At 41.0% G+C, this 27677-nt stretch overlaps 1 protein-coding gene across 5 annotated transcripts in view; it reads right to left on the bottom strand.

The window, feature by feature from the left end:
• LOC129764736 (metabotropic glutamate receptor 8-like) overlaps positions 1-27677 on the bottom strand; it is a 68937-nt gene that overhangs the window by 1202 nt on the left and 40058 nt on the right. For all 5 annotated transcript variants that reach the window (XM_055764169.1, XM_055764172.1, XM_055764168.1 and 2 more), the window contains exons 9-12: positions 23531-23721; positions 23335-23469; positions 23029-23191; positions 1239-1452 (exon numbers count right to left, since the gene is read on the bottom strand). In XM_055764169.1, coding sequence (XP_055620144.1) covers positions 1239-1452; positions 23029-23191; positions 23335-23469; positions 23531-23721 — 703 coding nt within the window. The remainder of the gene's footprint in view (positions 1-1238; positions 1453-23028; positions 23192-23334; positions 23470-23530; positions 23722-27677) is intronic.

The following is a 27677-nucleotide window of genomic DNA, read 5'->3' as shown; positions in this document are numbered from 1 at the left end:
AATTGTGCAAACAATAGATACAGATAACAAGCGGTATGGAAGAGTTAATTATCATTATTCGATTATTGACGTCAATTCATTTAATTTGTTTACAAAATAAAACATTTTCCAAAACTACTATTTGAAACGAGCCATTGTTACAACAATTTGATGTTTGGAACTAGGAACAATGATATTTTTGCTAATTAGAATTTGGAACAAAAAGAAAACAAAATGTTTTCCATCATTATAGGTAGAATCAATGTGGCAACTCTCTCATCCGTATATTTATCAGTAACTATCTGACCCGGCAAACTTCGTCCCGCCCAAAATTTATTTTTCGTTTTCAATACCTTCAAACATTCACGATTTCTTGCTAAGCGAACGTTCATGAGTCCAATCACAGAATTGTTCATTGAATGATTGACCCTTTAAAATTACCTTTTACTATAACTTTAAAATAACCTTTTACAAAACTCGTCATTATAATATCAGATTATTTCCAGACACAATTCTCGTTCAAGATTTTTCGAACACTTGCAAATAACATGTTTCTCCGTTACATGGAATAAATGTTTGATACAGAAAATATGATAGAATGAAGTCAGCCCTATATCGGACAATTCCTTCCTCGAGTTTTGCGGCGATCCATTTTTATTTGTAAAGATAAAAGAAGATATAGCAGTGCGTTCTATCACTTGAAAATCCATTTCCAGTTTCGAACAAAGATCAATTTTGTTAGCGCAAACATCAAATGGACTAACAACGCTCGTCACCATGTAATTGTAGAACATACGGGAATTGAATTTTCCAAATTTTCCCATTTTACTTCAGAGTTTTCCGAAAATTTTCAATTATCATGTTCGGTTCAAATATGTGTAATATTTTTATAGGACCCCCTCTCCATTCCAGAGGAGGGAGGAGTGTCATACCATCATAGAAACATTTCTCGTTCCCGAAAACCCTAAAACCTCCATATGCCAAATTTGGTTTCATTTGCTTGATTAGTTCTCGAGTTATGCAGAAATTTGTGTTTCATTCGTTTGGCAGCCCCACCTTAGAGAGGTGGCAGGAGTGTAGAACCACCTTAGAAACGTTTCTTGCCCCCTAAAACCTCTACATGCCAAATTTGGTCCGCTTGTTTGTTTAGGTTTTTAGTTATGCAGGAAATTTATGCTTCATTTGTATTTGAAAAAATATTCAAAATTCGTGCTTCTACACTAGAATACCCTCTTAAGACTAATTCATTGTATATTTACCTATGTATTTTGATTCGTTGAATGCTTCTGGAGTTTTACGAGTAAGTACCGCATACAGAGTACAGATCACGATTAGAAATATTGGATAGAAAAATGCTATCATGTATGATGCATCGGTATATGAATTACAGACAAGTAAATTATCTTCTCTCGTGGGATAGTGGTGCATCGCATGCGCAGGAGAAACAACCATCCAAACAGCATTAATGAGTATCTGTAATTATATGGGGAAAATGATAGATTTACATGTCAATTTTCTCGGTACAAAGTAATGGTCTACTTGTCCGTGATATCCTCATCGAACTAATTTTTAAAGGTTAATATAAATGAAAATATCTAAATATGAATGAACGGCGTTGACATATTAGTCTTCTGGGCTTCAGTTGTCTTTTATGTAACCCTCGGGGAATTGAATGATTGAAAACCTACAAAGCTTGCATACATATACGAAGATCAGAAGGGGAAATAAATGTGGCAATGATATTGGTATTTCTGCGGAAAATGAAACAATAAATAAAATAACAGAAAAATAAATAAGCTAGTATATTACAGAAATATAATTAGGGCTGGAATAGTTAGCGTTATGTCCATGTTTCCAAAGTTAATCTTTGAGCTCACTATTGTTAAAATTTTTCTCACACGACAGTATCACGACACCACAAACCACACAATTAGTCTGATGAATCCATCATCGTGCTCCCCGACGCAGTTATCGTAGATGATAATCCAAAACAAGCAATATCAGCTTATGATATTTGATGGTAAATAGAAACAGCATTTTATATAAAAAGAAACAGCATTTTATATAAGAAGAAACAGCATTTTATATAAAAATACCTAGCAGGAGACTAATTGTAAGTACCTGATATTTGTTATGCTACAATGGTGCGACATACTGAATTGATTGGAACCAATAAATTTGCAGCTCAGCTCAATATAATTGGGAGCCTTGATGATTTCTTATGCGAAGACCTCTTAACAGTAAAATCCCCAGTTTCGATCTCGGTTTCGTTAAGATCGGTCGTGCTAGCAAAGGGTTCCAATCCTTCTCGTATTACCGCGAGTGAAATCTGATGATCTTTTTCATTTGGCTTTTTGCAGATCATTCTCCAACTGACTGGGCATCGGCCAAGCACGAAGATTTCAAATTTGTGTAAGTGTATCCGTGAAATAAAAGCTACCACGAGGCGACAGAAAAAGGCAGCCATCGCTGTCAGCATTGTTCTTATACAACGGAATTATAACTTGCATACAAGTTCCGACAAATCCTTGTTAGCAAATCAACAGAGTGGCGAGAACATTCCGTCACATCGGCAGTGATGCTGGGGGCGGGCTTTCCCTGCCCTTCCCGGGGACTTCGGAGGAGGGTTCTCCGGTATGATAGATGGCACGTCAACACTATCCAGACACATGGATCCTGAGGGAGACCACGGTGAACTAGTCGTTTTGAAACAGGAGCCAATGGTTGGAAAGAAACTTCCAAATAACCCCTTCACGCTAAGCACATCAATTGAAAAACGCATTAATGGCAAGCTCGAAGGAGCGATCCCAGAGGCACGAGGACAAACATATGCTTTGAAAGTGAGAAGTAAACATTAAATAGAGAGACTTCTCTCAATGACGGAGTTGACACCATCGGCTATCAAAATCTCAATGCACCCCGGAATGAACTTCACTCAATTGTATAGAGCTTGCGAAAATTAACGACGATGCCATCCTTCAAAACCTTGAATCTCAAAAAAAAAAAGACGGGTGGGTAATGTCGGGGACATAACCGGAGTGACGTAGGACTATACAAAGGGGACAGCTTTTGTTAAATATATATTTTAAATATATTGTTTTATTTTCTTCTCCTACGTGAATACCTACCTATCTACCTGAAAAATGGATTAGTTTACTGTTTACTCTTTATGAATATGTTGATGGTTCTGAAAAGAACCTTTGGTGTTGTGTTTTTGTTATCACTCGATATTCTCATCTTGTTCGGTTAAACCATCCTGTTTAGCTATTGCGTTTGCCACTCGCCACAGCTTTCACAGTTGGAAAATTTCTTCCCATCCAGCTTGTGACATATTGTTCAGTAAATTACATTTAATGCGACGTGCCGGAGAAACACTTTGCCACTCACTGAAACTAATTGTTGCCTTGATGAGCGCCGAACCGAAGCTGCTCTGTTCTTGATGCGGGTTTTCAAATTGTCGTGAGCAGCTTTGCAAGCCAACTCGAGCACTCCGACGGCCGAAACTCTATAATTCCTGTTAGGTATACTGGTGCTCCGGCACCAATCCGCTCGGCCGTTACCCTTGCGGAGCAATCAGTGAATGCGACCAACAGGGAACTGCACACTTGCACGGTTCGAGTGGGACTTTGCCTTTCCCTTAACTTGTCCTCCTTTGTTACGTCCACGATGCCGATGCCGTACAACCACACGGGTTTACGGTTTGAAAGAAAATAAGAAAATAATTTTTTTGGGGTCCGCGTGTTTTATACTCTAGCGGTACACACTCACAGGATAGAGACAAATCGGCAGACTCAGCCAGAGGGGCGAGTCCAACGAATGAGCGTTAAAAGGGAGCGATGGCAAAAAAAATACATTCATTACGATTTGTTCGCTCGTTGGATTCACATGCAGGCTAAAAAGGGTCCTTTTCAGGATCACAAAATTATCTTCAATCTAAAGAGTTTATTGTTTTGTTATTACTCGATATCCCCATCTTGTTCGGCTAAACCTTTCTGTTTAGCGATTGCATTTGCCACTCGCCACAGCTTTCACAGTTGGAAAATTTCTTCCCATCCAGCTTTGTGACATGTTGTACAATAAATTACATTCAATGCGACGTGCCGAAGCGCCACTCAGTGTCGCATTGGAGGCGATTTTAACCTGTAATTGAACATTTGCGATGACAGTGGTACAGTGTCGACTTTCAATGTGGGGTCATAATTTGGATCTCTATGTTTACAAAAATGTCCAACTAAATAAGTCGCATTACATGTCCGTCCAATTAGCTAAATGTCGAACTAATTGTAAATTACTGTACTTTCAATCTGGAAACAATTTAAGAATTGGTGAAAATTGAATAATCAGGAAAGTCCCCAACTATCAATAAGCTCAGAACAACTGTCAAATTCACATACTCATCAAATCCTGGCAAACAAATTATGAAAAAATCAATTTGTGTTTTATTATTATTTTGGATAATGTTTTAGAAAGCATTGAACTGTATTTCCTAAACTCTTTTTTGGAAGGTTTAATGGCCCTGAAAAGCGCCTTGTTTTATGGAATGGTTCCAATTTAGAAAACTTTGTACTCGTGGTTTTGAAAAAAACCATTTCGAACGCCCTCGATGCCGCCTTGTTCTGGATTTGCCACCAAAGCAGTTTGTATAAAGAACAAACTTTGTTCTTCTGCTACCTGCTGCCGTTTTGCGATTGCGTTTGCCACTCGCCACTCGCTGCAACTGCCTGTTGTTGTCTTGATGTCCACCGAACTGAATGTGTTCTGTTCCGAATGCGGGTTTTCTTATCGCCGCGAGCAGCTTTGCCAGCTTACTCGATCACTTCGGCGGCCGAAACTATATAGCGCCGGCTAGGTGGACTGGTGTACTGGTACTAACGCGCTCGGCCTAGCTACCCTTGCGAGGAACTCCAGATCAACACGGTTCGAGCGGGATTTTGCCTTTCCCTTCACTTTTCCTCCTTTACCATGTCCAGACATGGCTGCTTGGGTTGGTTTGTTGATGTGTTGTGATGCGAACCGATGTGGTGTACGGTTTGAATGAGAATGATCGTTACGGCAGCGGAGCGGGGATTTTTAAGCTGACTGGCAGGCTCGAGAATTACGCATGTGTGAGACTGCGACCAATGTTTCGTTCATTGTTTTCTTTTTCCTTTCCAATCGTGCTTCATTCTATTTCGCTGCTGCTCTGGTTGCCCGTTTTTGTCGGTACGATTTGAGGAGCATAAAATGGACCAATCAAAAATGGGCACATAGTGCATTTTGACAATGCTTGATATTTCACAATTATTCAATTATTTATCTCATGAAAAATGAAATGTTATTCGTTATGATAGATGCGTAGATATATTTCCTATCGATTAATGCAAAAACCTTTGCGATCTATTGAGAAATGCTCGAGTTATAAGCGTTCCAAATCTTGCATTTTTTCCTACTTGTTCAGTACCTAGATTTCCAGTTCACCCCCTATATCTTCCGGTTAGACGTAGTCCTACGTCAATAAAAGGTATTCGACGAATTACTAGGAATATAGGTGTGCGGGCGCAGGCGCAACTCGTCAAATTATTTGCACAATTATCACTCGCTGGAAAACTTAAACTCTTCAAGGGTAGTTCTTAAATGAACTGCTCGTGATAATTGTGACTCAGGTATTCAACGTTATAAGGACGAACGAATGGTGTCTCGATTAATAATAAAAGTATTTTATTTTCGGATTAGAATTTACACCACTGCGTTCGCACGGATAGCTCAATCTGGAAACAATTTAAGAATTGGTGAAAATTGAATAATCAGGAAAGTCCCCAACTATCAATAAGCTCAGAACAACTGTCAAATTCACATACTCATCAAATCCTGGCAAACAAATTATGAAAAAATCAATTTGTGTTTTATTATTATTTTGGATAATGTTTTAGAAAGCATTGAACTGTATTTCCTAAACTCTTTTTTGGAAGGTTTAATGGCCCTGAAAAGCGCCTTGTTTTATGGAATGGTTCCAATTTAGAAAACTTTGTACTCGTGGTTTTGAAAAAAACCATTTCGAACGCCCTCGATGCCGCCTTGTTCTGGATTTGCCACCAAAGCAGTTTGTATAAAGTACAAACTTTGTTCTTCTGCTACCTGCTGCCGTTTTGCGATTGCGTTTGCCACTCGCCACTCGCTGCAACTGCCTGTTGTTGTCTTGATGTCCACCGAACTGAATGTGTTCTGTTCCGAATGCGGGTTTTCTTATCGCCGCGAGCAGCTTTGCCAGCCGAATATATATAGCGCCGGCTAGGTGGACTGGTGTACTGGTACTAACGCGCTCGGCCTAGCTACCCTTGCGAGGAACTCCAGATCAACACGGTTCGAGCGGGATTTTGCCTTTCCCTTCACTTTTCCTCCTTTACCATGTCCAGACATGGCTGCTTGGGTTGGTTTGTTGATGTGTTGTGATGCGAACCGATGTGGTGTACGGTTTGAATGAGAATGATCGTTACGGCAGCGGAGCGGGGATTTTTAAGCTGACTGGCAGGCTCGAGAATTACGCATGTGTGAGACTGCGACCAATGTTTCGTTCATTGTTTTCTTTTTCCTTTCCAATCGTGCTTCATTCTATTTCGCTGCTGCTCTGGTTGCCCGTTTTTGTCGGTACGATTTGAGGAGCATAAAATGGACCAATCAAAAATGGGCACATAGTGCATTTTGACAATGCTTGATATTTCACAATTATTCAATTATTTATCTCATGAAAAATGAAATGTTATTCGTTATGATAGATGCGTAGATATATTTCCTATCGATTGATGCAAAAACCTTTGCGATCTATTGAGAAATGCTCGAGTTATAAGCGTTCCAAATCTTGCATTTTTTCCTACTTGTTCAGTACCTAGATTTCCAGTTCACCCCCTATATCTTCCGGTTAGACGTAGTCCTACGTCAATAAAAGGTATTCGACGAATTACTAGGAATATAGGTGTGCGGGCGCAGGCGCAACTCGTCAAATTATTTGCACAATTATCACTCGCTGGAAAACTTAAACTCTTCAAGGGTAGTTCTTAAATGAACTGCTCGTGATAATTGTGACTCAGGTATTCAACGTTATAAGGACGAACGAATGGTGTCTCGATTAATAATAAAAGTATTTTATTTTCGGATTAGAATTTACACCACTGCGTTCGCACGGATAGCTGCACCGTCGGAGAGATGCAACTGTACCCCTTTTGCTGTTCTCCTTCTGCTGCTACTGTTGCTGCTGCTGCTGTGGTTATTATTGCTGCTGCTTACTGCTCGGTGGTCGACGTCAAACTGCACTCTGCACGATGATTTCGGAATATTGCTTGGTGGTGGAATGAAAACTGAACGTGGAGCGCTTCGTGCTCGTCACTTTTATAGCGGTTTGTATTGTTACGCAATTTCGATGGGCGTGGTTTCGGTTGCTGAATTTTCGTTCAGCACTCGGAGCGTCAGGCGCGAACATTCTCCCCCGGTTGGAAATTACTCTTCAATTTACAAAGATGGTTGTTGATTTTCGTTGTTTTCAATTGGTAAAGGTGCAAGTTTGCTGATTCACCGTCGAAAAACTCCATTCGGCGTTTTTACATCGGCTACTCGAACAATGTGATCTTTACCAGGAAATACTGCCACAATACGTCCTAATTTCCATGTTTGTACTGGTTGATTGTCTTCCATTATAATAACGATAGTGTTGAGCTTAATATTTGGAGATCTTTTAGTCCATTTGGCCCTTGACTGCAAACTAGATAAATATTCTCGTGACCATTTCTTCCAATAATGATCTCGGAGCTGATTTAGGTATTCCCAACGGGACAATCGGTTAGTCGGAACATCCACGTATGACGGTTTCGGAATAGGTTCAAGTGGTCGTCCCAAAAGTAAGTGAGCAGGTGTAATTGGTAGTGGTTCGTTAGGATCATCGGACAATGTATACAAAGGCCTTGAGTTCAGTATAGCTTCGATTTTGCTTAGCACCGTGCTAAATTCTTCAAATGTCAACTTTGTGCTGGCCAGGATTCGGCATAAATGCCTTTTTACTGACTTCACTCCTGCCTCCCACAAACCACCAAAATTTGGAGACCTTGGCGGAATAAACTTCCACTCTATTTGTCGAGTTAAAGTGTAATCGTTGATTTTTTCCTTCGAATTTTCCTCACGGAACATGCGATATAACTTGTGGAGCTCATTGGATGCACCAACAAAATTTGTTCCATTATCCGTCATTAATTTGCGAACCGGTCCTCTTCGACTGACAAAACGATCCAGAGCGGCAATAAATGCCTCGGTGGTTAGGTCAGACACCAACTCAAGATGTATTGCCTTTGTTGATAAGCAAATGAAGATTGAGATGTACGTCTTGATTATTTTCGGTTTATATTTGCCTTCTCTCACGAGCACGGGTCCAGCGTAATCCACACCTGTTAATTCAAATGGGTTTGAGGCAGTTACTCGACACTCAGGTAAGTTCCCCATCGAAGGCTGGATTCCTCTAGGCTTAGCCTTAAAACATGTTTTCACAGATACGGGTTATTTTGCGTATGACCGATCGAGCATTGGTCAGCCAAAATTGTTGACGGATAGCTGCTAGTAGTCCAGATGGTCCATCGTGAAGACGTTCTTCATGCATTCTTCGTATTAACAATTCAGTTACAAAATGTTGCGGGAGAATCAGTTGATGTTTAGCATCGTACGGTAACCTTGAATGTTGTAATCGACCGCCAACACGTAATAGACCTTCGTTATCTATGAAAGGTTGCAGAGCCGCTAAGTGTTTCGGTAATTCTCTACGACGGATTGCCGTGAACTCTTCTTGTAGTTGATCTTGCTGCAGACGTCTGACTATGAAAATCAGAGCCCTTTCCATATCACCTATCGTCAGTAGTTTTGTGGATTTGCGGTTCTGTGGTGAAAGTCTGATTAAACGTGTGAAACTAACAACTTGTGCTAGAACACGCTGTAATTTCAGGAAACAACTAAATCGACTAAAAACACTATCAAACTCAGGCTCTGTTGCAGCACTGACTGCCACTATTGATTTTATTTCTGGAATTTTCTCTTCTGGAATAATTGGAATGTCTTCTGCTTCGTAATAGAGCTTGCGTATAAACTGTGGACCATTCCACCACAAATCAGAATTACTAAGATTTACTGGTGAAAGCCCTCTCGATACGATATCTGCTGGGTTCTGGCCGGATTTGACGTAATCCCAATAGTAACAGTTGGTCAACTTATTGATCTCGATGATTCTGTTTCGAACGTATACTTGAAGTTGTTCCGGAGGTTTTTTTTCTCCAGGCCAATACTATCTGACTGTCGGACCATAATCTTACTTCTCGCCCGTTTTGCTTCATTATCAAAATAACCTTGTTCATTAATCTGGCTAAAAGTAAAGCTGCGCACAATTCCAACCTAGGCATCGTTAGAGCCTGAAGTGGTGCCACCTTAGACTTACTGCATAGCGTGCGACACGATACTGATCCATTTTCTCCAACACAGCGTACGTACACACAAGCTCCATACGCAGAAGCAGAGGCGTCTGCGAACCCATGATACTCTATATAACTTGTATTCTGCACAACCACACATCTCGGGATCCGTATGTCATTAAGATTCACTAAAGACGAGTGAAATGCATTCCATTGCAAAGCTAATTCTTCAGTTATAATGTCATCCCATCCTAAATTGCTTGCCCAAAGACGCTGCATAATAATCTTTGCAAGCACAATCACTGGCGATACTAGGCCTAACGGATCAAATAACTTAGCAATTTCGGATAAAACATGCCGTTTCGTCACTCGTTCTGTTCCAAACGTATTTGCTGAGCTTTTCCAGAATAGGAATTGATCGCACTCTGGGTCCCACAGAAGACCTAGAGTCTTTATCGTATGGTTTGCATTACAATTTTCCAATGCTACAAGCTTCTCGCGATCATCTTCTAAAACACAATTGGAATTCGAACACCATTTTTTAACTGGAAATTTGCCCTTTAACATCAATTTCTCGAGCTCTCCTCTTAACTGTTTCGCCTTCTCTTCGGTTGCAGCTCCAGAAAGGAAGTCATCCATATAACAATCATTCAAAATAATATCTGCAGCATCTGGAAAATTTTCACGCTCCTCCGTTGCTAATTGAATAATTGAACGCACAGCCAAAAACGAAGCAGCTGACGTACCATATGTAATCCTTGACAGCTCTAGAATCTATAAAGCATCCTTGGGATCATCACGCCAAAAAATTCTCTGGTAACACGTTTGGCAAGGGTCCACGAGAATTTGCCGGTACATTTTTGAAACATCACCAGTGAAAGCAAAAATGTGCTTCCTAAATCGTAAAACTATTGAAAATAAGTCGTTCTGTAGGGTCGGTCCCACTCTCAAAACATCATTCAAGGATAATCCATTTGTCTTAGCGGTTGCGTCGAACACCACCCTTAACTTTGTGCTACTACTGGATGGTTTCAAAACTGCGTGATGTGGGAGATAGTATGTCTGCTTTCCGGGTGGATCATCTGTTTTGTTAATTTCTCTACAGTGATTCAATTTTTTATATTCATCGATGAATGCCTTATATTGAGTTTTTAGATCTTCATTTTTCGACAGTCGTTTCTCCAAGAACAGAAATCGTTTGAGAGCGAGTGAACGGGAGTTTCCCAACTGGTTGAGCGTTTCTCGAAATGGCAGCTGCACAATGAATCGACCTTTTTTATCACAGTTATAAGTTTGACGAAAATGTTCTTCAATTTCTTCAACTTCTAGTGGCACACTCTCTATGTCGGAAATCTCTTCTTGAACGAAGAATCGTTTAACAGCATCTTCAAGCGTACCCACGGTAGCAATGTTAGCGCATACTAGAGTTGACACATTTTTGGAATTTCCGTACGTTCCTGCAACGACCCATCCAAATTGGGTATCGTATAGCGTAGGTAGATTATCATCTAACTGCAGTTGTGCTCTCTGGAGGATTTGGAAAAATAGCTCTGCCCCATGTGGACGGTAGAATTCAGGATCCGCTAGTTCAATTCCGGAAGGGATATTCCAATTTTCGATGTTCACTCCGATGGTGGGGATTATACCTGTGATCTTCCCTGTGACTAGACAGTAAATATCGGCGGTGAAACGACTACACCTTGAATTAATACGTACAGCAACATGATGACGAATCTGTGACCTTGTTCCACCCACTCCAATTACTGGTACATTGACAGGATGTCTCGGTAGATCAAGCCTTTTCACCATCGATTCCGTCAGAAAATTGACTTGGGAACCTGAATCAAGTAACGCACGAACCTGATAAGTTTGTCCATTTCTAGCTAAAACATTCACCATGGCTGTCATTAGAAACACTTGTTTAGTTGTCTGTTGGATTGCACTGGAACATACGGATCGCTCCATATCAATCGGAGTAGAATTCGTCTCACTCGGCTGGCTCGGGTTTTCTTCAATCTGGGTTGATTGCACATGAAGTAAGGTGTGATGACGTCTTGAACATTTTGCACACGTTTTGGAGGAGGCGCATGACGATATACGATGACCCTTACGCAGGCAATTGAAACATAAGTTAGCCTCTCTTACCTTGGATTGTCGCTGTTCAATACTCATACCCAGGAATAATGGGCACTTGTAATTTTGGTGTTCTTCAGCACAAATCTCACAGAGTATATTTGAGGTCGTAGTAGCATGTGATATCTTCATGTGTTGTGTTCCCTTCGTGGAAAATTGCAATTTATTATTGAATTGATTGACTCGTGTTGGATTTGCTGACTCACATCTTTCTAGGACTTGACAATGATCTTTCAGGTATGTGAGTGTTTCTTCCAGACTGGGTAACTCTCCATGCTTTAATGTTTTCTCATAATGTTCACGTGTTTCAGTATCGAGACATTTAGTCAATAAGGCTGGAGGTTGCGTCTATGGGTTGATTCATAAATTTCAATCCCTCCACGTGTCGGGCACAGGTTTCTAATAAATTTCTCAATTCCTTATAGCCTTCGCTTGACATCACCTTCATAGATAATAATCCATTGATGTGGGTGTCGATGATGACCCTGGGATTCTCAAAACGCTCTACCAGAAGCAACCAGGTTTGTTCATAATTATTATCGTTTATCATTTTTGCACTTACTATGCCTGCTGCTTCATTCACTAAGGCGTTGTTTAAGTAATGCAGCTTTGTCGCGTCGGAATCTCCACATCTCCCAATGATATCCGTGAAGAGCGCCTTAAACTTGGGCCATCCTTCGTAACTTCCATCAAAAGTCGGTATCGGCGCCTTCAAAGGTTGTTGTTGCACAATGATTTGGGGCACTGCCTGGTTCACGCCGGCGATCGCCATTTGGGTTGGAGTGGCTTGAGCTTGGAAAAATTCCATCAATTCGTTGATTTTTACGATAGCATCTGTGTGAATAAAATCAAATTCATCGAGCTGCTGGCCTTCTTCTTCTATTTTCCCAAAGGCGATTTGCGAGATAATCTCATTGTGTTTGCACACAAATTCCGAATAGTGCAACTCCAACTTTTTTGAATACGCCTTTATTTGAGCCACGTTAATACGAGATGGGTTTGTTAATGCTTCATCGAGCAGCTTCACGATGGCGGTAACGCGCATCTTTATTTGTCCGCGCTGATAAACGAGTTGTTTAATTTGCTCCATGGCTTCACTTCTTGTCATTACTTTTGATTTCGGGGAATGTTCAATTGGCATCACACACGCGAAGGAATTTAATCGGTGAAACGCGCACTGTACTGGTACGAAAACTAAACCGGCGGTGACGGCTGACGAATCACGGTTAGATTACCACACGCGGATCGATACGAAGTCAATAAAACACGCACTGGCATATACAGCCTCGAAACAACTGAACGGCGACCGCGACTGAATTTATCGTTAGTTAAATTCAAAACACTCAGATTCATAAAATGAAAAACACTTGATCGTTCTTTCTATTGGCGAATTGTCACCTGTTTTTCAGAATAAACACTTATGTCACGTATAGATTACCCTTGTGATTTCCAATTATTTCTTTTCCACTCTACTCGCAAAATTAAAATATCCTTGGGCGTTGGTCTGCGGCTCGTGGATAGTTGTACTCGCTGGTAATTTTGATGCTTGCTGGATTTTTATTCGCTGGTAAACAACTTCGAAGCTCACTGGTTGGCAGGACTGTTCCTCACAGGATGGGATCCGGTTCGAAGGACCATGTGCGGGCGCAGGCGCAACCCGTCAAATTATTTGCACAATTATCACTCGCTGGAAAACTTAAACTCTTCAAGGGTAGTTCTTAAATGAACTGCTCGTGATAATTGTGACTCAGGTATTCAACGTTATAAGGACGAACGAATGGTGTCTCGATTAATAATGAAAGTATTTTATTTTCGGATTAGAATTTACACCACTGCGTTCGCACGGATAGCTGCACCGTCGGAGAGATGCAACTGTACCTCTTTTGCTATTCTCCTTCTGCTGCTACTGTTGCTGCTGCTGCTGCTGCTGTGGTTATTATTGCTGCTGCTTACTGCTCGGTGGTCGACGTCAAACTGCACTCTGCACGATGATTTCGGAATATTGCTTGGTGGTGGAATGAAAACTGAACGTGGAGCGCTTCGTGCTCGTCACTTTTATAGCGGTTTGTTTTGTTGCGCAATTTCGATGGGCGTGGTTTCGGTTGCTCAATTTTCGTTCAGCACTCGGAGCGTCAGGCGCGAACAATAGGAGACAAGAAAGAAAATACGGCCACTATTATCCTCACAATCGAAGGTACATCGATGCCAGGGCACATCGACGTGGCCTATCAGCGATATAGGACCCGCCCATACTACCCTGCACCTATACTGTGTGACAAATGCTACACGTTCGACCACACGCAGGTCCGCTGTCCATCAGGCCCTATATAAAGCTACGCATGGACAAAAATCTTACGCCAGTATTGTAGCTCTCTCTAAATACCACACAATCAAATCCATGACAAGAAAAATGGAAGAAAATTACGCCATGAACAACGAATAATTCCGAGTTTAGTGACCTCCGTAATCTTATTCTCAATCTCCAACAAGAGTTGAAAAACAAAGATGAACGAATTCAAGCACTAGATAACTTCCAAAAGGGAGAGTGCAGGATGGACCGTGTACGCATGGTACTATTGAAGACCTTATCGCAAGAGTCTCTTCCCTTGAATAGACATTGTATAAAAAATACAAGGAAATCGGAACATTGCGAACTGTTAATGAACTTATAGACGCGAAATGTACGGTGAACCCGCCCAAAACTCCAGCCAGAAGAGAAATACTTAACGCATTCCGCCCTCTTCGGAACTAACATCAACAACGAAAAATCAACAGCAAAAAACAGCAAATCCTCCAAACAAAAAGCGCTCGAGAACATTTGTTCTTCAATGGAAATCTATTTTATCTCGGAACAAAACACCCATTACGATCACACGGACTCTAAGAAAAAAAATGCACGCGTGGTGCACGGTAGCGAGTTGACTCCAAAAAACGATAAGAAACAACGATATCCCTATGTATATCTCCAACTCAGAGGAGACACAATATAATAAAATCAATTCTTATCTATCCCAAACCCACTCGGAGTTCAACTTTTCATCGGGTGAAGGCACCGCTGATAACTAGGATATACACATGTCCCAGTAATAATAACGCAGTTAAACCCATAAACCAACGCACTCATGGATTCATCACTACCCATGAAAAATAGCAGCGAGAATAGGAAATATCTAGATCAGGATAGCGGACAGAAACAAACATACATATACCCAGAAGGACAACACATTATCACGAAAATGTACTACGACATTGGAAACCGATTGGAACACGATAATGTTAACACCAAAAACAAAATGCTTAAACTACTTAATGTTCTCAATAATGCAGATTTGTATGATCAGCTATACCACCAAAAACAAAAGCCATACACGAGTAAAGCCTGCAGTTACAAAAATAACAACACAGACACCAACAGAATTGGACAAGGCGATTCGTCACGCACGAAGCATCTCACGTCGGCCCTGACCAGAGAAGTACCGGTCTCAATCGGAGAGCCTTTGGCGTCAGCTGACGTAGGTCGCCTGACTCTACAGGCAAATATTTTCTCTTGTTCCCATATATCAGATGCGTTCGTTTCCTCCTCGCGTACTTACAACTTTTCAGAGAACACAACTCCAGCATCAACGCCTATACCAATATCGCATATTAGCAATGGATATTTTGAGATAAATGATAATCATTATTCAGAATCATTTTGCTTCGAAGAGAATGAACCACTCGAAACCATTGATGCTCCGTCCCATGATACGCCAAAGCTAAAGAGCCAAAGAGCTCCTTGGTGGAATCGTGATGTAGGAAAAGCCGTGAAAGAGCGCAGAAAGAAATTACGTGCACTTTGGAGAATCGGTGGTGATGACCCCCGGAAAGGAGAAGCACTTAGAGCATTTCAAGTTGCCCGTTCAGTAAGCCGCAAAATTATTTGCGAAGCAAAATTGAAGAGCTGGGAAAATTTCGTACAGATCATAAACCCCCAAACTCCTAGCAGTCAAATATGGACAAGAGTCAACAAATTGCGAGAGAAAGGAAAAACAACAATAATATTGAAGCTATCCCATGGATTTACGAACGACGGACAGACAGTAGCTAACATGTTTGCGGACATGTACCAACTGATATGGGCTCTTGATCGAAAAGGAGGTTCCTCTACAGCGAATGACATCGGTTACCCCCTTTTTAGAAGATTGTCGTTCTCAGCAAAGCTGTCACTGCTCAAAACCATACAACCAAGTGTGGATAAGCGGCGCATATCCGGACGAATGGAAAGAAGGGGTAGTTATTCCGTTCCAAAGCCAGATGGAGATTGGAGCAAGGCAGACGGCTATAGGCCGATTACCCTGCTCAGCTGTAAGGAAAAATATTTGAACGTATGGTGAACCGTCGGCTGTATTTAACATCATTGGTAATCTCGATTCCCTTCAGCATGCCTCCCGCGCAGGTAAAGGTGCCAACACTTACCTGGCACAGCTGGAAGCCCTTCTAAACCACAGCGAGCGCCAGCGTAGTAGTATAGAAGTAGTATCACTCGACATCTCCAAAGCTTATGACACCACGTGGAGACCGGCAATCCTCAAGACACTGACATCGTGGAAAATATCCGGACATTTGTTGTACATCATGATCAGTTTCCTCAGCATCAGAACATTCAGAGTAGCAGCCAATGGAGCTATATCTAGCATTCGAGTCGCAGAAAACGGTGTGCCACAAGGTTCTATTTTGTCGGTAACTTTATTTTCAGTTGCAATGCAACCCATTTTTGAGAATGTTCCACCAAATGTTCGAATCATAATCTATGCTGATGATGTAATTCTGATTGCTAAGGGGTGCAATTTTACAGAGGTGCGGAAACTGTTACGAAATGCAGTTGTTAAAGTTACCAACGGGACAACTAGTGTTGGATTTTCCATTGCTGCAACAAAATCAAAATTATTACTCATTTGTAATATGAAACATAGGAAGCGAGGTCAGGCCTCCAATATCAATAGTACCGATTCCGATTCCATGCGTGAGAAAGTTTCGAATTATCGGGATACTACTAGACGCAAAAAATCAATCTTCTTCAGTATTTCAAGGAGACCAAATAGATAGATTGAACATACTCCGAATACTGGGATGTCGTCTAGTCAGAGGCAGTTGCTCAACCCTGCTAAACATAGGGTCAGCTCTTGTAACATCTAAGCTATTGTACGGATTAGGCTTCACTAGTATTAACTTAGATGCAATGGAACGCATTCTATCAGCAATGTACAATGAAGTAATAAGACAAGTCTCAGGTGCGTTCAAAACCAGCCCTATTCACTCCATTATGGCTGAAGCAGGTTGTCTACCATTTCGTCTTTTACAGGTACAGCGCCTATTACAATTCGCAGTGAAACTCGCGGAAAAAGCAGATCAGCAACTGACCTACCGGTGGTGAAACGAGCAACTGTTAATTTCTTAACCCAAACAGGACAATATTTGCCAAATGTTTATAACATGTTGAGACTAAACGACAGAAAGTGGTTTACCCCATCACCATCTATGTGTAGCGACTTAAGGGAAAAGATCAGAGCCGGCACTGCAAGTCAATTTGTCGTGCCGAATTTTACTGAAATCATCACAAACAAATTTCCCAATTATGTTGAAGTATTCACTGATTGACCAAAGGATAACGAAACAACTGGCGCAGGAATTGTAACAGGAACTTAACAAATTTCTGTCAGCCTGCCAGGAATTTGTGGCATAATGTCAGCAGAAGCATTCGCACTTAAGGTTGCTTTGTCAGTAACCAGGAACCAACCATCATACTAACCGACTCGGCCAGCTGTTTGGATGACCTTCAAAGTGGAAAATCAACTCATTCTTGGATTCAAGCGATTGAACGTGAAGTGGGGAGTAGAAATGTCATATTCTGTTGGATTCCCGGTCATACGGGAATTTCGGGAAGCTGACAAATTAGCGAACCAAGGACGGAACGAAACTACGACAAACTAAGCCAATCGTCTGCAAATATGTGGACCGTGAAAACTCATCGGAGCAACGTGTTCTCACCAGGCTACGCATTGGGCACACCCGATTGACCCACTCTCATGTTTTAGAAAAGAATGTTTTTTTCATTTGAAGAAAAACAAAACGATCGATGAAACTCATTTCTTCGTGGGAACTTATGGCGAACGTGCTCCTACAGTGAAAACATGTGAGAGATAGTATCGGTAATTCAAAAGTGGTGATTTCGATCTGAAGGACAATTTACGTTTCGGACGATGCTCTGTAAGTGGTGGAGGAGTATGGGTATGACCATTAGCTTTCATAGTGAAGGACGCAATCAAAATCCGTAACTGTCCTGGCCCCGTCAATTACTAGAATAACATTTCAATAGAGATTATCTCGAATGTGACAGCATAATATAGGTAATTTTATATCGTTGTTAGCATGACTGGAATATTTAATCGTCAGCTCGAACGCATAGATTTCCATATAGGGGAGGGGTGGTAAAGACGGACAAAGTTCAGTTCAGTTCTCTGTTTTTAAGAAGGCTTAAGTAACAATTGTTTTTTTTCGTGAATTTCACAATAAATATATAGCTATCTCACCACAAATTGATAGTGTACGTCTCTTTTTATAACAAAATTTGTCTTTGAGGCAGAAATTTTGCAAAATGAATGTGTCCGGTTTCTTTGAAAAAAACAGGAAGTGGGTTATATCTATGGTATAACCGCAAGGGTGACGTAGGACTATCGTTGATTTAGAGATCATTTGTTTGAAGTTGAATCTAAATCCATTCTGAATGAATGAATAAATGAATATTTGGGGGACTTCGAAAACGAGAGCGTTACACGATGGAGGCACAAGGTTTTATGCATCCAATATAGGATACGAAAAACCTTGTTCTGAAGAATAATCTTCAGAAGCTTTCCTGCTAACTGCACTTGATTGACAAATCACAAAACCAAATGTATTACATGGATATTTTATGAATAGAAAACATTAAAATAAGCTCTTTCACATGAATGTATTTTGTGTTCCTCTGGCAGATTATTTTCCGGATCTTTCTCGATGCTGAATGGCATCCAAACGGAAAGAATTCCGCGCGTGTATATGTGTGTGTAGCGGCTGCTTCGAGATCTTCCCGGGGAACCATTTGTGGCATCACTCTCCTCCTGATGGATTCCCTTCTGGCCTAAGGTGCAAAAACAGGCTCTTGGTGACACCGTTCATCCGCGCTTAAACGAAGAGCTTCACCACAACAGCGACAACATGCTCCAATCGCTGTTCAATTAGAACTGAGTGGATTTCCGAGCGGCGCTCGCTTATATACCGATTGGTGATTTCAATAGCCTGTTTTGAAAGCAATTTTAAGACTATTGAAACAAGTTTTTGGATCAAAAAGTAACAAGTATAGAACGCGTAGACATTTTATCTTTAGAATGAAGTGTTTATCATACCATTTCGTTCAGTTGTTTAGGAGCTATTAACGCTCAAAATCTCGGTCTCCAGCGTAACGCTTTCGTTTTCGAAACTTTGATTTTACACCCCGGTATAGAAATGAAAGACGTAGTCCTACGTCAAAATAGATTGAGTCGGGAAAGACGGACACTTGGCAGGAAAAATAGACACCTGGGGTGGGAAAGATGGTTACTAACTGAAAATTCAAGTTTATGTACTCGATAAGTTTTTGAGGTCTTCAGAAAGGTCTTAAAAATGATCAAACAAAAAGGCTGGACTAAAATCAACCAGAAGGGCTTGTAATTTTTCTCATTTTTTCATGTCTAGAACGATGCTATAAAATAGCTTCCGGCATTCGGAATGACAAATTCGGATTACGTTTTAACAACCGCTCTGTTAATACGTCCATGATATCTGGTTGCACTTGCAAACGTAGTTAGTGGGCATCTGTTGAAAAAGGAGAAGATAATCAAATGGTTTTAAAAACAAAATGTTTGTCTTTAGTCGGTAGAGTGTCCGTCTTACCCAATTTAATGAGTACAGTGGATCCCCAATTATCCGCGAGCGGATGATCCGCGGTGATCCTTTGTGATAGACTCATGCACTTCTGTCTTGGTCATGACTTTCACATTATCTGACCACTGGTTTACACGACCTTCTAGAAGTATAGTTTAAAGACTTCTGTATTGATAAAACATACTTTTCATGATGAAATATGTTTTTTCGTGTTTGGAACTCATTTTAGTGCTTTATTCCGTTATCCGTGATTTTCGTTATTTGCGGTTGCTACCCAGACTATTCCGCGGATAATCGGGGTTCTATTGTATTTTACTTTCATCAATATCTCGGGAGCAAAAATGAGAAAACTTCGCCGCTGGTTCGATAATCTCGAAGATAATTTATGGTAAAACACTCACGTAACGAAAAATACCCCAAAAAATTACTTGATAACAATGAGAACCTTATTTTCTGCAGACGAAAATTTACATCGATCTGCTCTTTGTAGATTACTTTTATGTTTTTATTAATGATTTTAACAGAAAGCCAGCTAGGTGTACACAATAAGTGTCAAAGGTATTGATATACTGTGTTGTGAGCTTGTACATCATTAAAATTCAAAATGAAAATGTCATTTATCAATCATACCGTCTGGTGGTGTCCGTCTTTCCTACCGTGTCCGTCTTTCCTACCGTGTCCGTCTTTCCCCTACAGAGTGTTCAATAAGTTCAAATACACTTTAAAAATGTTAAAAGTGTTAGATATTGTTCAGTCCGTCGAACGCACTGAAGACAGAAAGAGAGAGGGGAAAAACTTAAATCGTAGGTCCCCACCCCTTTTCCTGTTCGGGTGCAACACTACACACAAATATAGCTTCCCGAGCGAGGACGAGTCTTTATTCATTCGTCAAGCAAGCAGCAAGTGCTAAAGTGCAAATCCAAAGCAGCAGAGTTTAAAGTTCAGTAGTGAAGAATTATCGATCAGTGTAAATAAAATACATAAAGAGAAGTTTTAGTGAATAATAAATGATGTCTTCTTCTTCTTCTTATATGGCACTAACGTTCCTAAAGGAACTCCGCCGTCTCAACGTAGTATTACTTGCGTCATTTTCATTAGTACTTAGTTGAGATTTCTATGCCAAATAATACGCCTTGAATGCATTCTGAGTGGCAAGCTCTAGAATACGCGTGACCACAGTGCAAGTCAGAGGAAATTTCTTTGAAGAAAAATTTCCCCGACCAGAACGGGAATCGAACCCGAACCCCCGGCATGTAAGGTTTGACGCTGACCACTCGGCCACGGGAGCACAAATGATGTACAATGTGTAAATAGTACTCAAACACCATGTATTTATTCTGCACTGCTCAGACCCTTTCCGAAGCACATCCCAAAAGGTTAGGCCTTTCACAGCACGGAACGGAGCCCCAAGGGCTCCCACCCTTCGAATAAAACGTGAGAAACACGAGGGTTTCTTCCACGCACCCGTTTTTCTCCATGAGTGGAACAACATTTAAACTATACATTCCACCTCACAGTTCCTAGCAGACGGAATAGATATTCTTATATTTTATCAAGATAAGATATAATTTCTGCGTAAATTAATTTTCATTAAGGCAATGTTTATTGAGAACCTTTACGACGTATTAGCTAGGACGGGGGATGCTGGTCACCGTCGGCGTCCACAGCCGATCATTTTGAACATTGTGTGACTGTTGCAAGACAAAGAATTTCTCATCAAAAACACGAACTCCTGACCTGTGTTCCGCGGACATATCAGTTTGGCTCTGCCTAGCCTCCTCTTCGTTGTAGTCTTCGTTACCCCGTGAACCTTGCATTTCTTGTGCGGCTTGTATCCCAGGTCCTTCGTCATTATGGTGTGGGCAGTCCTGATCAACACATCCAGGTGAGCCGCGGTCTTCCGGATCGAGCCTTTCATATTTCGACGAACTCGCGTCCTCGCCGACGTGGCCTCCCGGATCTCACACGGTCCTTGGTCGAGCCCGTCTCCCGGTACCGACGGATGGGGGTATAGATGAAATTCCGGATTTAAACCGTCGGAATATGTAGCCAGGTCGCTCACCTCTCCCAAACAACTTCACTACGACGTCGCGGTACTCCTTCATCGTGCGCGGTAAACAAACCACAAATGTCAGCAAGCCGACACCGCGTTGGTTAGCCTATATATGAGGATAAAGCTGACACCAATACCAATACACAGAATGCACATGGTGTGCACCTACACAACGATGAAAAATTGTATTCAAACTTATTGAACACCCTGTACAGTAAGTTTCAATGTGGGGCCCGAATTATGGCCCGTCTGGTCAGTTTATCCTAAAATAACTTTTTTCAACAATTCATAACTTTTGAGCTACTGATCCGATTTAGATGATCGACACATCAAGTTTAAGCCAAAGAACTGTTCTAAATATTACACTCGTGAAAGTACCTTGTGTCTGTAGTTATTGATTCAATTTGATATGTCGATCATCTGAATCGGTCCTGTGGTTCAAATGTTTTTGAAGAATTTTTGAAAAAAGGCATTATTGCAAAAATGAAGGAAAAATGGTTTTTTTCGGACCACCCTAATGACAAAATCAAAAGAAACGAGTCTAATATATTGCGATAATGAACAAAACTATTTTCACGAAAATCTGAGAACAACTGAGAATAGGTTTGGCATGGAATTACTGTATAAAGATGAAGGTGAATGGTTTTCGTAGAAACAAACCCCGTCTGGTCAGTTTATCCTAAAATAACTTTTTTCAACAATTCATAACTTTTGAGCTACTGATCCGATTTAGATGATCGACACATCAAGTTTAAGCCAAAGAACTGTTCTAAATATTACACTCGTGAAAGTACCTTGTGTCTGTAGTTATTGATTCAATTTGATATGTCGATCATCTGAATCGGTCCTGTGGTTCAAATGTTTTTGAAGAATTTTTGAAAAAAGGCATTATTGCAAAAATGAAGGAAAAATGGTTTTTTTCGGACCACCCTAATGACAAAATCAAAAGAAACGAGTCTAATATATTGCGATAATGAACAAAACTATTTTCACGAAAATCTGAGAACAACTGAGAATAGGTTTGGCATGGAATTACTGTATAAAGATGAAGGTGAATGGTTTTCGTAGAAACAAACAAATATATTGGAAATTTATCTGGGGTGATTATTTCGAACAAAATATATTTCGTGATTCTCCTGAAATTTATGTGTTTTCTTCAACGAAAAAAACGGACTATTTCAGTTTGCACACCTAGTACTTCAAACTATGAACCAAGAATCCTGAAAAATTATAATATCAAATCACATCTTATGACAAGTAAGGCCACGTCGTTCGCCTTCGGAAATACTATGACCCGAGCCATTCCATGTCACTCCCGGTGCATAATAGAATGAATGCATTGTGTTGTGGTTATGTTGTTGTTATTTATATTATACAAAATATTATGAAATAAAACAAACTGGGATAATGGTATGATCTTTTCGTTTTAATGGAACCGTGAAATGATAAAAAAAAAAATTAAAACTTCGTATTGAATATGTCTGGATAATTTAGAACACATTTACCTACCTGGAAGGATATTAGAATTCCGCAAATAACTAGCTGTGAATGTGGGCTTATGAAAGACGGGCGTTTCGCTGATTTGGTACTAGCATTGAATATACGTGCTATTCTGTTAGTTTTCGTCAAAAGTGCAGCGTACACTACAGTGAAGGAAAAACCTGACCAGAACCTGCAGTCATGGAGAAAAAAAATAATGAAGTGCATTACATTTTCAAAACAATTCTGATTGTATCACTGTATTTTATGTGCGGGCAACGTACGTAATTCGAGGACCATTGAAACAGTGTAGATACTACAATGAATAGAATTTACCTTTGTACACCACATACAATGTCGTTTGGTTTAAAAACTAGTGCGTATGTAACACCATAACATAGCAGGATTCCGCTTAAAAGTACATAACTTAATTCTCTGCCTGACGCTCGAACAATAGGAGTATCATTGTTTCTGAAAAAAAAACGAATCAAAAAATTAATATGTTCAATTGATCACTATGCGTATGCTTTACTTCAAGAAAACTCCAACTACAAATAGTGTCATAAGTATTCCTAAACTGCTGAAGATCATGGCTCCTATGGCGTACGGAGATTCGGGTTTCAAATAATCCTCCGGTATATGTTGACAATTTTCATGGTATATATCCGGTATCGTTCCTCGAGGACAGTTCACACAGTGAGTTTCATCGGATGGATTTCGAATCTGGAAAACAAATTTTTGTTTAGTATGTCACTTCAACTAAACGATGCTGATTTCACAGAATAAGCAAGAAAGTATCTCGACCTCGAGTTCTCATTGATTCTCAGTTCTCTATTGAAACATGCGTTCAAAAACTCATAGAGAAGTCGTAAAGGAAGCTAATAGCTCTTTCCCAAAAATGATCGAATGCAATTATCTAGAGGTCACTATGGTGGGAAACTGAGAAATGCGCCGCAGTCGCAAAAACTCGGGTGGCCGAGCAAATGGAGAGATGCACGGATCTCGGTCACCAGATGAGAAACTGCAAAAACTCTGACAGATTCGACCTGTGAGAATGGCTACGTTGCTAGAAACTGTACAAAAAATGTACCTTTGCAAAAAGGAAAAATGAAAATGTTAGGAGGCTGGGAGATTTTAAGTGTCCGTCATACAGGAAGGCGACGGCAGGTCTACAGTAATGAAGGTTACCCAGATCAACCTTAATCATTGCGATATAACACAGCAACTATTGTGGCAGTCACAACGTGAACTAAGAGTTGATCGAGTTCTTCACGATAACGATAAATGGGTGGCGGATAATGTTGCAATAAAGGCTTCCTGATCTCCAGAATATACTTTTTTTTATTTCATTCCAATTTTGCCAACTGTGCCAGCATCCGTTCACCCGTCGGAGCGCCGATTAGGTAGTGCCCTTCATCGTGGGTTATGCACCGGTTTGATGACATCCTCCTTGATACTCGTTCCGTCAAAACGATCCTCGCGATGTTCCTCCATCCAGGCCACAACCAAGCGTTGCCAGGCAGGCATTTTGTTGTTTTCCGCGCCGCTTCCATTCCATCTCGCCATTATCCGTTTACCCGTCGAGACGTGTTCCAATAAGGAATTGCCATCCAACTTGACACGCAACCCGTCACAGCCACCCTAGCAGGGGTTTCTCTCCTGTCGAAACGTAAACCGATTAGGAAGCGCTCTCCAACGTAACGCGCGCCCCGTCTTAGTCACACTAGCAGGATTTCTATTCTCAGATTAGATAGTGCCCTTCAACTTGACGCGCACTCCGTCACAGCTACTCTCGTGGATGCATCAGCTACTTGACGCTTGCTCCGTTGGAACGACCCTCGCCTTGAACCACCTTCTATTTCGCGATTAGGTATTGCCAGCGTACATAATGTCTGGATTCGTTCGATAACTCGCAAGTAGATCGGATAGGTTTTCGAAACGATCCAACAAAGGTGTTTTTTTCCACATCGAATCAGACTGTGTCAGACTTTTTTTTCATCGGTTGCGCTTGCGAGTAGAGCGAAGCTCAAAGTGGTGCGCGACCGAGACGCAGAGGATACAATTCAGACAGATTTATCACACACGCCACACAGCAGCGGCAAGTATAAGTTTATTTTTCTTTTGTCCTCCTACCATTCCTTCTACCATCTGTGCTCGATTTACACCATTGTTCATCTGTGTGTTTACCAAATCGGCAAACGTTGGCATTAGGGGTGTCTATTTTTTCTTGGTTACATTACCGTTGAAATTTTATTGGAACTTTTTTTCATTTTAGAATTTTATATAAATAAAATAAATTAATATAAATATTATCCGCAGCATAACCTTATAATATTTTTTTTTACTTATTCATTTTGATAATTATTATATTCTGTTCATATCGAACAGTTGGCCGATTTTTCTAATATGGCTGAGGGCGGAAAGGACCCCCCGTTGACGCAATTGAATATTTCTGATACCGAACCTCCTCCTGAAGAGCAGGAGGATGAAGCAGAAATTGAGGTAGAAAATTCTGTTTACGAAGTTGATAGTTCCGAAGATGAGGAAATCGACGAGAAACAGGATTTTCGTCCTAAAGAATACCCTGAAGGCTCCAAAGGCCCATTCATTGTGTACTTTAGACGAAAATCCAAACCTCTCAATGTCATTCGTATCTCGAAGGAACTAACTCAACATTTTTCTGACGTTACCGAAATTACACGGATGGGGCCAGACAAACTACGAGTTGTCGTCTCAAGCAGGACCCAAGCGAACAAAATAACGCGCGGCGACCTCTTTGCGATTGAGTATCGTGTATACGTACCCTGTTGCAACATTCGAAATAGACGGCGTAATAACCGAAAAGGGTTTGACCCGAAAAGAGATAATCGATGGTGTCGGTCGCTTCAAGAACTCCACACTAAAAACTGTGAAGATTCTTGCATGCGATCGACTGAAATCTGTGTCACATAAAAATGACAAAAGAATTCTCAATCGGACAAACTCTTTTCGTGTGACTTTTGAGGGTTCCGCCCTTCCAAATTACGTTGCAATAGGGGCACTTCGTTTACCTGTTCGATTGTTTGTACCCCGGGTAATGAAATGCAACAAATGTATGCAACTCGGTCACACGGCCGCCTATTGTTGCAATAAAAAACGTTGCGCAGATTGTGGAGTGAGCCATGATGAGAATCCTTGCGCGAAAGAGCACAAGTGTCTTCATTGCGGCGGGACTCCTCATGATCTTATTCAATGCCCGGTGTACAAACAACGAGGGGGAAAACTCAAGCGTTCCTTAAAGGAACGTTCCAAGCGGACTTTTGCAGAAATGCTTAAGAGTTCCGTGCCAACGACACATGACAATCCCTACTCCATTCTGCAGAACGACGAGCCTGTTGCTGACGCTCCCAATGCCGGATGTTTCGGTACATCGCAGGGTGCCATCAGGAAAAGAAAAATTACTTCTTTTCCATCACTCCCCAGAAAGAATACCGAAACTTCCCAAGTTGGAATGAAGCCTCGAACTGAACGTGCTGAGAATAGGCCGAAGCAGGTACCTCCCGGTTTACGTGGTCATGCTACCAACCAGGGGTCCTCAGCACTTCCCGGAACAACAACGAACACGTCTGTTCCATTTTCGCGGTCGAAGCAACAGCCACTACCTGGCCTGCTTGCGCTTTCAGACCTTGTGGATAACATTTTAAATGCTTTAAATATAAATGATCCTCTTAAAAGCATAGTATTATGTTTGCTTCCGGTTGTGAGAACATTTTTGAAAGAAAAATGTGACTTTTTAGCAGCGTTCATTTCCCTCGATGCCTAATTCAGCGCAAGAGGTCAAGGATTTGACCACTGTCATACAGTGGAATTGCAGAAGCATCATCCCTAAACTAGACCAATTTAAATTTTTAGTTCACAATTCTAACTGTGATGTATTTTCTCTCTGTGAAACATGGCTTTGTTCAGCCGACGAGCTGAATTTTCACGATTTCAACATTATTCGCCTAGATCGTAACGACTCGTTTGGTGGCGTACTATTGGGGATCAAAAAACGTCACTCCTTCTATAGAGTCACTATCCCATCGATTACAGGCATTGAAGTTGTCGCTTGCTAGATACAAATCAATGGCAAAGAACTCTGCATTGCTTCGATATATATTCCTCCCAGGACTACGGTAGTCCGCCATCAGTTCTTTGATATTATCGAGGCATTGCCGGAGCCGCGGTTAATCTTAGGTGACTTCAACTCCCATGGAACAGCATGGGGATCACTCTACGATGACAACCGTGCCACGTTGATTTATGATCTGTGCGACAACTTCAACATGACAGTTTTAAATACTGGGGAAGCAACTAGGATAGTCAACCCTCCTGCACGGGCAAGCATGCTAGACATATCTCTCTGCTCTTCTTCATTATCCCTGGATTGCACATGGAAGGTAATCCAAGATCCCCACGGTAGTGATCACCTACCAATAATTTTATCGATCGCCAATGAATCAAAATCTAGTGAGTCAGTTGATATTGCGTATGACCTCACGAAGAATATTGACTGGAGAAAATTTGCAGAATTAATATCTGAAGCAATCATTTCGATGCATGAACTTCCTCCCCTTGAAGAGTATAATTTTATATCAAGTTTGATTTACGATAGCGCACTTCAAGCTCAAAAGAAACGTGTACCGGCTACCACTTTCCGA

This window comes from Toxorhynchites rutilus, chromosome 2, assembly GCF_029784135.1.
Source record: "Toxorhynchites rutilus septentrionalis strain SRP chromosome 2, ASM2978413v1, whole genome shotgun sequence".
NCBI lineage: Eukaryota > Metazoa > Arthropoda > Insecta > Diptera > Culicidae > Toxorhynchites > Toxorhynchites rutilus.
The sequence above is the reverse complement of the archived record's forward strand: the minus strand, read 5'-3'. Positions and strand labels throughout refer to the sequence as shown.